Here is a 10,755-nt window from a genome sequence, read left to right on the forward strand (position 1 = left end):
AACGCTGGGTGGGCACAGAGGGGTGGGCAGTCGGGGCAATCTGCGGTTCGAGCGGTCATCAGGGAGGGCTCCCAGGCCCCCGGCCACATACCAGCAAGCTCTCCACGTTGATGGGCGAGCGAGGGTCTCGGATCAGCGCCTCCAGCTTCCTCTGGCGGCTCGCGCCCGCGCCGTCCCCCGACACGGCCTCGGGGGCGCCGGGCATCTTCCCCGTCGGCGGGGGCCGGCTCATGCCGCCGCCAGGCCCGCACTCCGCTCCCCGCGCTCCGGCCCGGCCGGCCTCGGGGCCTACCGCCGCCCTCGAACCACCGGCTCCGGCCGGGGCTCCGCCCGGGCCCACCGCCCGCCTCGAGCTCAGCGCCCCGGGGCCTTGGGGCTGTGGGAGGCCCGCCCGGCCCCGGGAGCAGCGAGGAGCAGACGGCGTCCCCGCCCCTCAGTCAGATTCGCGCCGCCCGGTCCACTCCTCCGCCGCGAGCTCCCTCAGGATTCCGAGGGCGGGAGTGGGGAAGTGGCGCCACCACCGCCGGGCCCCCCGGGGGCTGTCCCGCCCTCTGGGGGATCCGGGAAGCTGAAGCCCGGGCTCCCGACAACTACTGCCGCGGCCAGCCGGCTCCCAGGAGCGCCGGCGGCCGCCCGCGCCCCGCACGCCCGCGCCCCTCACACACTCCCGCGCGGCGCCCGTCTCCGGCCGCGCGCAGCCGCTACCCACAAGCCCCTCGGGCCGCGGCTGGCGGCGCGCCCCCGCGCTCGCCCCGCCCCGCGCGCTCCCGGCCCCGCCCCCCGCGCGCCGCCGCCGCCGCCGCCCGCCGGCCTCCGCCTCCTCACGCCCGTTTCCTCGTGTGGCTTTTTTTTTTTTTTTTTTATCGTTTCCTCCTGTCTGCTTGGCTTCGGATTTCTCCTTTTTCAGCCTCCTTCCTTCTCTGTGTCCCCCTCCCCTTGTTGAGTTCTCACAGGGCAAACGGTCAGGCGGCGCGCGGTCACCGCCTTGCTGGACCCGCCAGCTCCAGCTGAGGGGAGGGGAGGGTGCACCTGGGGACTCGGGGGTCGGGACCCGCCCCCCGCCCCCCGCCCCCCGCCGCCGGCTCCCTCAGCTTCCGCCGACCGACCCATGGACTCGGAGGCCCATCGCCCCCGGCGCCCCGAGGCGACCCGGCTGCGCCCGGCGCGGGGCCCGGAGGCCGGGGTGGAGGGGGGATGGGCGGCTCGGCGCCCCCCGCCGGCCCCCTCATCTCCAGCCGGCCCCTGCCCGGACGACCGACTCCATGGACTCGGAGGCCCACCCCGGGCCCCGAGGCGACCCGGCTGCGCCCGGTGCGCGGCCCGGAGGCCGGGGTGGAGTGGGGGATGGGCGGCTCGGCGCCCCCCGCCCCCGCCCGGCCCAGCTGACTCAGCGCGCAGCTATGCGCAGCCTTGCATCACCCGCCGGAATAATAGCGGCCGCTCCGGTGGCTGCCCTCGCGTGCGGCGCTCCGCGCTCGCGAGGGGCCCGCCTGGGCCACCGGGATGGTAGTGGGAGGGCGTGCCTGGGACTCGAAAACGGGACAAGGAACGGGCGGGTGGAATGCGAGTCCTGCGGCAGGAGGGCCTGGAAGCGCTGCTTGTTTCCCCCCCACGCCCCAGGGCAGGCGTCCCGGGACTGCCCAACACCTCGCTGCGCCTCCCTTAATTGTTCTCCCCAGCTGGGCTTCAACACCCGACCATGAAGAGAACGAGAGGGGCCGTAGAAAAACTGCTTTCCCTCCGCAGACCTCGAGCTCTTGGCCTTTTTGCGGGGGTAGGGGGGTGTGGCGGAAGAGGGGCGGTCAGAGGGGCCGCCGCTCGTCCACATTCCTGCCTTCTCCGGCCTGCGCCATTGGTCAGATCCACCCAGGGCGCAATCTGAAAAATATGTGCCAAGAGCTGTAAAGCTGTTCATTGAGCCCCTTTGACCCAGTAAACCCATTTAAGGAAGTCCATTTCTAAGGAAATGATCCCAAGGGGGGTGGGGGGAGAACTTGCATAAAGATGTTTACAGCGGGGCTGTTCAGAATGTCCATAATGACCAAAACCTGGGAAGGGACCCAATTGTCCAATGCTTGGAGAATAAGCCAAACAAGCTCTGTCACATTAACAGAAGGAATCCTGGCAGGTATGCAGGATTCAAGTCAAGCACGTCAAATTTTGGCAAGTACATGAAAACATGTATTGGAAAAAAGGTTAAATAAAACAACGAATTCAAAAAAATAATTTGTACACAACACTCAAAATGAGCAGCTGAAGAGGAGATGAATACAGTTGTTTTTAAGTAAATGGGATCTTTTTTCCTTCCTAAAAGATGCTTAAGAGAACATTTAAATTTCAAAAATTGAAAAACGATACTAGGATACAGGGGCCACTCCAAAAATCTGCATTCTGATATCCGATAAGTAGTAAGAATTTTAAGAACCTCTCTCACTGGCATGTCAGAAGCCCACAGAAGAGCAACCTAGTTCTAAAGGCCTAACCTTGTAAAAGCATTTTAAGTCAGTGAGTTTTCCAGAAGCGTCATCTTTCCTTCTGTGTTAAAGCCACCCTCATCTGGATGAGGCAAGAAGAGATCCTGGAGGATCCAATACAGCTTTTTCCTGTCAGAATAACACTGATTTCTGGTCAAAGGTCAGTCCTTTCACTGTGTATGCTAAGTGACTCATTTATACCTCCACAGACCACACCAAGAGGAGGGTGAGCCGGACACTCCACCTGCTTCTGCACTGAAGCAAAATAATGAGATAATCCTTGATTACCAGTCCTTTTACCTGATCACAATAGAATAGGCAAAGCTGAAGGAACACCATATGGTTCCCAGTTTTCAAATTAATTTTTCAATAACTGGCCATATATTTTTATGAAGCTTGGTGAACTAACAGAAAGGCATGATCCCAAATACTAGTCATAAAAACCTTAAAAAGAAAAACATAATGATCACAAGATACAGAGAAGAGGCACCTTTTACATAGGGTCATTTACATAGACTAGTAAAAGCCACAGTGTAGAAGATTTTTATCCAGTACCTATACCATTGTCTATGTGGAAGAAAAGACTAATCCCTTGATACGAATTAACCTTTTTTATTTCTTTTGGTCAGTACAATAATTATTTTACCAAGAGAGCACAAATACATTCTTCTAAAAGTTCACACAAACCACAACTAGATAGAACATACCTTGAAAAATGGCACTCCCAAATCTCCCTACACACATTCTCTTATCATTCCAGGCCTTAGTCCATATTCATACATATGTATTTGTATATACCTATGTGTTTCTCTTGCCCATGTATACAGTGTTACACTGTATCACAGTATTTTGCCATTGATATTTTCCCTCTAGTCATATGTGCTAGAGATATCTTCAGATCTGTCACAGAGATTGACCTCGTTCTGTTTAACTACTATTCTGTGTTCCATAATGTGGATGAGAGGGCATAAGCAAGAGAATTCCAGAAAAACATCTGCTTCATTGACAATGCTAAAGCTTTTGACTCTGTAGATCACAACAAACTGGAAAATTCTTAAAGAGATGGGAATACTAGGCCACCTTACCTGTCTCCTGAAAAACCTGTATGCGAGTCAAGAAGCAACAGTTAAAACCAGACTGGAACAACGTACTAGTCCAAAATTGGAAAAGAAGTACATCAAGGCCGTATATTGTCACCCAGCTTACTTAACTTAATACAGAGTAGATCATGAGAAATGCCAAGATGGATGAGTCACAAGCTGGAATCAAGATTGCCAGGAGAAAAATCAACAACCTCAGATATATAGATGATACCACTCCAGTGGCAGAAAGTGAAGAGGAACTAAAGAGTCTCTTGATAAGGATGAAAGAGGAGAGTGAAAAAGCTGACTTAAAACTCAACATTGAAAAAACTAAGTTCATGGATCCAGTCCCATCACTTCATGGCAAATAGAAGGGGAAAACATGGGAGTAGTGAAAGATTTTCTTTTCTTGGGCTCCAGAATCACTGCAGATGGTAATGCACTCATGAAATTAAAAGACACTTGCTCCTCGGAAGGAAAACTGTGACAAACCTAAAAAGCAGAGACATCACTTTGCTGACAAAAGTCCATGTCCTCAAAGCTATGATTTTTCCTCTAGTCATGTGTGGATGTGAGAGTTGAACCATAAAGAAGGCTGAGCACCAAAGAATTAATGCTTTGGAATTGTGGTGCTGGAGAAGACTCCTGAGACTCCCTTGGACAACAAGGAGATCAAATCAGTCAATCCTAGAGGAAATCTACTCTGAATACTCATTGGAAGGACTGATGTTGAAGGTGAAGCTCCAATACGCTCCAACATTTTGGCCACCTGATGCAAAGAGCTGACTCATTGGAAAAGACCCTGATGCTGGGAAAGATTGAGGACAGGAGAGAGGGGTGACAGAGGATGAGATGGTTGTATGGCATCACCAACTCAATGGATGTGAGTTTGAGCAAACTCGGGAGTTAGTGAAGGACAGGGAAGCCTGGTGTGCTGCAGTCCATGAGGTCACAAAGAGTTAGACATGACTTAGTGACTGAACAACAACAAAGAGGGCATAATGGTTAAGAACAGACTCCAGAAACAGATTGCCTGGGCACGGCCACTACCACACACTAGACATGTGTGTCTCAGTTTCCTCATCATGTTTGCTATGAAGCACTTAGAATAATGCTGGGCCCCAATAAATGTGAGATTTGATTAGTGTTTTCTCAGTATCACAAATATTGTTGCAATGTACATCCTTCTATCTTTGCCTTGATGTGAACATATTTAAATAGCATAGATTCCTGAAAGTGAAATTATTGTATGAAGGGGTAGGCATACTTTAAATATTGATAGATAGACTGCCAACATCTGCTGGATCATCGAAAAAGCAAGAGAGTTCCAGAAAAACATCTATTTCTGCTTCATTGATTATGCCAAAGCCTTTGACTGTATGGATCACAACAAACTGTGGAACATTCTGAAAGAGATGGGAATACCAGACCACCTGACCTACCTCTTGAGAAACCTGTATGCAGGTCAGGAAGCAACAGTTAGAACTGGACATGGAACAACAGACTGTTTCCAAATAGGAAAAGGAGTATGTCAAGGCTGTATATTGTCACCCTGCTTATAACTTATATGCAGAGTACATCATGAGGAACGCTGGGCTGGAAGAAGCACAAGCTGGAATCATGATTGCTGGGAGAAGTATCAATAACCTCAGATATGCAGATGACACCACCCTTGTGGCAGAAAGTGAAGAAGAACTAAAGAGCCTCTTGATGAAAGTGAAAGAGGAGAGTGAAGAAGTTGGCTTAAAGCTCAACATTCAGAAAACTAAGATTATGGCATCTGGTCCCATCACTTCATGGGAAATAGATGGGGAAACAGTGGAAACAGTGGCTGACTTTATTTTTCTGGGCTCCAAAATCACTGCAGATGGTGATTGCAGCCATGAAATTAAAAGACACTTACTCCTTGGAAGGAAAGTTATGACCAACCTAGATAGTGTATTAAAAAGCAGAGACGTTACTTTGCCAACAAAGGTCCATCTAGTCAAGGTTATGGTTTTTCCAAGTAGTCACGTTTGGATGTGAGAGTTGGACTATAAAGAAAGCTGAGCGCCGAAGAATTGATGCTTTTGAACTGTGGTGTTGGAGAAGACTCTTGAGAGTCCCTTGGACTGCAAGGAGATCCAACCAGTCCATTCTAAAGGAGATCAGTCCTGGGTGTTCATTGGAAGGACTGATGTGGAAACTGAAACTCCAATACTTTGGCCACCTGATGCAAAGAGCTGATTCATTTGAAAAGACCCTGATGCTGGGAAAGATTGAGGGAAGGAGGAGAAGGGGATGACAGAGGATGAGATGGTTGGATGGCATCACCGACTCAATGGACATGGGTTTGGGTGGACTCTGGGAGTTGTTAATGGACAGGGAGACCTGGTGTGCTGCGGTTCATGGGGTCACAAAGAGTCGGAAGTGACTGAGCAACTGAACTGAACTGCCAAACTGTCCTTTAAAAAGGCTACACCAGTTTACATTCTCACCACCAGTGGAGGAAACTGCCAATTTCCCTTTACATTTACCAATATTAAATATTATAAATCTTTTTAATTTTTGCTAATTTGGTAGGGAAACAGAATGGGATCCTGTTTTAATTTGTATTCCCTTAATTACTACTGCTGGCAGGAGGAGAAGTGGATGACAGGATGAGATGGTTGGATGGCATCACCGACTCAATGGACATTAGTTTGAGCAAGCTCCGGGAGTTGGTGATGGACTGGGAACCCTGGAGTGCTGCAGTCCATGGGGTCGTGAAGAACTGCACACGACTGAGCGACTGAATTGATTGAACTGAATTAGTAGTGACCCAGGTTCAATCCCTGGTTTGGGAAGCTCCCCTGGAGAAGGAAATGGCAACCCACTTCAGTATTCTTGCATGGACAATCCCATGGACAGAGGAGCCTGATGGGCTACAGTCCATGGGGTCAAAAAGAGTCTGACATGACTGAGCAGGAACACGGATGGCATAGAGATACTACTGAAGATGAGCATTTTGTGTTTCTAGTTCTTCTGAAATTACCTATTCATATCTTTTGTCCTTTGGATTTGTCTTTTCCTTACTGATTTATAGGAGCTTTTATGCTTTATAGATATTCCTCCTGTTACAATGTTAAAATATGTTAAAATTACAGTTTGCAATTATTTTCTTCCAGTCTATTGCCTGTTATTCAGTTTTTATGTTGGTGTCTTTTGTCTCATTAAATGTTTACCTTTTATGAAGTCACATCTACCCATATTTTCCTCTACAGCTCCTGGGCTTTGTGTCTGGATTGGGAAAGATTTTTAAATCCAACTTTTAGGGCACACAGAGGCCTGAAATTGCAATAACTATAAGGAAATGGCAGTTTCCTAATAATATCAAACTCATCATGTTCCAAATGATCCACAGAAAGAACATTTCCTTGGGCTTGCTCTTCTCGGAGGGATTTTTGCTGCTCTGTGACTCCATCCCACCTTGACTGCTTCCTTTTTAACGCTCTCGTGGATGTGCCCTGAACACAGATGGGACAAAAACTTTACTGCAGTATTAAGGAAGGATAATAGGAGAGTAAACCCAGAGACTTTTGGACTGACCTCTTTGTGAATAAGGGTTTGGTTCTGCCACAGCTAATTTGATCAGTCGGCCTTACTCCCATCTCTTTCATATGAATTTTGTCTGTGTTTCTCTCTGTCTCTTCATTCCTAGCCCATCTCTTAAGTGGTTGGGTTAACAGTAGAATTTAACCTCCACTACATGGCAGCCCACTCCAGTGCTCTTGCCTGGAGAATCCCAGGGACAGGGGAGCCTGGTGGGCTGCCGTCTATGGGGTCGCACAGAGTCGAACACGACTGAAGTGACTTAGCAGCAGCAGCAGCAGCAACCCAGCAATAACTTCCTAGCTCTTCTGATACTTCTCATTCCAGACTGAGTGAACATGTCTCCTTGGGTCAATCTGAGACCCATCTGCTCTGTTTTTAATTTGAGGCCACCTCTTCCCCAGGAATTAAGCCACCCTTTAGATGCAACCTTCCTCTCTCCACAGATAAATAGGATTGTAAAAGGACTTTTTTTTTGTCTTTCCATGTGGCACTTGCAATTACTTGTTTAATGAGAGTAATTATCATTATGTATAAGGGCTTACTGTGTGCTACGCAATGTGCTTTGTAGAAATTATCTCACTTCTCAAAACAACCTTTCGCTAATGATTATATTACTACGCTCGTTTTCCAGGTGATGTAATAGGAACTCAGATATATGATAATAGAATGAATAAATGAAGTAATAAATGAATAGATAAATGAAAACAATGAGCTCTCAATGGTCTAGGCGTCACCAAAACAGATTCCTTTCCCATCCTGCTTCATGTCAGAACAACGGCATGTACAGTACACAAGCCGGCATTGTAGCTAGATGCTTCCGCCTCACATAAGCCAAGATTTAATAACAGAATAAAGGGATGAACTCTTGATACAAAGGTATCATTATGTTTCCAACCTCCATTCCTATAAAGGATGCAGGGTTTAATGGTTTATTAAACAGAGTTTCATCCTAAGTTTCATTCATAGTTCTGGTCGTAACTCCCAGTGTGAATGAGAAAATTGCAGTACCTCTCTGTGAGTCAGTCTCATAAGCGAAACAGAAATAATGAAGCTTGGTTGTCATTAAGTCTCCTTAAGATCTCCAGATGAAAGATATTAGATGCATCCAGGACAGGTTATTCACCAGTAAACTATGAAAAATTCTCAGAGGAGAACAAACTGGTCACAGCTTGAAGGTATACTTGAGTCACATAGGCAGAAGTCACATAGACATAAATATATATGTTTGAAAAGAGTGGTTTCAAGAAATATCTGGGATCCTGGAAAGCTCAGCTTGGATTCCAGTTTGGCAGGAGATTTTGATGTCACATTTGGCCACCCCTTTCTCTGCATCCCTAGGATGTTTTGTGTGATTTCCCTTCTCAAATCTTCATTGGATCCTCCATGATTATGCATGAAATCCTCAGTCTGGAACCCGGGTCTTTCTGCAAGTTGTCCACAACGTTCCCTTCCAGACTTTTCTTTCATGGTTTCTCTTCTTCTCAGACTGAACATTCTGACTCCTCTCTTTGCTCTTTGGTTAAACCAGTGTCCATCCAGGCAGAATGTCATTCTTCCTTCCTTTCTCCACCCACCAAGCTCCCAACCGTCCTCCACTAAGCCCTTCTGTTCCTTGAATGAAGAGCTTGACTCTTCCTGAGCTCTGGGTACCCTGTGGCTTTTAACAAAATATTTAGCAAAGTGCTTGTTTCACATACATGAAAAGAACAATATGTCTATTTCTTTTTCAGTGTTTTTAACATCCCACCCACCCCACCAAATGGGTCTTTTATGTGTCCAGAGTATATTGGTGATTTTCCATCATTTACCATCCATCATATGAAGACTGCTTTCCTACCATTTAATTCTCCAAACACTTTGATCCAGCAAACTATAAACCATATAGGATGTGTTGTTCACTGAAGGCACCATTGCATCCCCACTTCTGAGTTTTGCTCTTGCCATTCCACCTGCCCTGTCCTCTACCTCCCAGTCTTTTTTTTCTTTTTTTTTCCATCACCGCCACCCTGGATGGCAGTTTCCTTTCCCTTTCCTCCCAGTCCAGCTTTCTGAGTCCTGTTTTCTCCTAAATGTAACTGGAGTATTGTGCTGGTTCTTTGTCAGATACAAAAAGGAACTGAGTATGGATTCTTCCTATGTAGAATTTGCATTTGAGAACTGGTCACTGAGGGAATTCTCTGGTGGTTCAGTGGCTAAGACTCTACGCGCCCAACACAGAAGGCCTGAGTTCAATCTCTGGTCAGGGAACTGGATCCCACATACCACAGCTAAAGATCTCCTGTGCCACAACAAAGATGGAAGATCCTGCATGCTGCAGCTAAGACCCAGTACAGCCAAAGAAATAAAGAAGTGGTGATTGAACTGGTACTTAGTGTCTAATGACCAAAGGACTGAATGAATGTATCCATTAAAAAAACACACAATAATTGTAATTCAAGAAAGATTAGTGACCGAAAATATTCACCAATAATATGCTAAGAGAATACAGGGGATCTTGGAGCAAGAGATATCTTCTAGCAAGGGGGTCAGGACATGTAGGTTGCTTGTGACCTGGGTCCTCAAGGTTCATTAGGGTTTGTAAACGGAAAAAGAGGACAGTCCTCCAAACAAAACAGGAACCTGTGTGATAAAATGTGAGATCAATAAATGAGAAAGCAAGTAATGACAGAGAGCAGAGGTGTGAGTGAGAAAGAGAGCAGAGGTCTCTGTTTCCTTGGCTTCCCTGAAGGCCCAGAGTCTGTACTAACGTGCTGTGCAATGCCACACACACCACTGCTGTCCTCCAGGGCTTGCTGTCATTGAAGATGCTGGCACAAGGTGCCATCCCCTGGATCTGTGGCCCTCTGTGATGGGCATTAGGGGACTTCTCAGCAATTATGGGTGTGATGGGGGAAAGACTTGGGACTCAGCAGCAATATGATAAAGCAAAGTGGAAGGAGGCCAGTCTGGGAGCTGTTTCATAATCCACAGGCCACCATTTGTAATTAAGTGGTTTATGATCATGAGTAATTAAAAACTTACAAAGCATACAAAGGAAAAAAGTGTAGTTTAAGTGATCAGTTTTTAGAATACAGGGATAACACACTTAGTTTTCATAAAAGCCAGTCTTACAGTGAAATAAGGAACCACTTTAAACTTCCTGGCCTTTTGAGTGGCACTTTGATGTCTAAGCTGCCCTTGAAATATTCCATTTGCTGCTTTGGCCTCCAAATGAATTTGGGGCCTTTGTTAAGTGAACCCAGAGGAAGTGGGCCCACAAGGAGTCAGAACTGTGTGGCTGGAAGCACAAACAGCTCAAAGCTACATCTTCAGACAGGCAATAAATGGTTGGGACTTGCAGTAGAGTTGGAGAAACCTCATCCCAGGCCAACCTCTGTCCCTTTCTAGCTGTGTGACCTCAGACAAATTAACTTACCTCTCTGAGCTTCAGTTTCTCTCCTATAAGGAACAAATAGGGCTCCCACAGCATTCAGCATCCTGAAAGACTGATTCTTCCCCCCAGCAGAGCTGACTGGATGTCAGGCATTCTTTCTTTCATTGATTAATTTATTCATTCAATGAAGACATTTATGTGCTGGTTACAGAATAGTAATCAGCAGAGAAATAATCCCTGTGAGCCTTTATTA

The 10,755-nt window shown here is 47.3% G+C and overlaps 1 protein-coding gene across 6 annotated transcripts in view; it reads right to left on the minus strand.

Annotated features, from left to right (window-relative positions):
• The window catches only part of ROCK2 (Rho associated coiled-coil containing protein kinase 2), a 137,982-nt gene extending 137,273 nt beyond the window's left edge, over positions 1-709 (minus strand). For all 6 annotated transcript variants that reach the window (XM_088841190.1, XM_055400435.2, XM_088841189.1 and 3 more), the window contains exon 1: positions 92-709. In XM_088841190.1, coding sequence (XP_088697316.1) covers positions 92-232 — 141 coding nt within the window. In that variant the 5' untranslated portion in view covers positions 233-709. The remainder of the gene's footprint in view (positions 1-91) is intronic.
• Positions 710-10,755: the final 10,046 nt, after the last annotated feature.

Source organism: Moschus berezovskii, chromosome 11 (assembly GCF_049115385.1).
Source record: "Moschus berezovskii isolate FMDL1 chromosome 11, NW_MosBer_1.0, whole genome shotgun sequence".
Lineage (NCBI taxonomy): Eukaryota > Metazoa > Chordata > Mammalia > Artiodactyla > Moschidae > Moschus > Moschus berezovskii.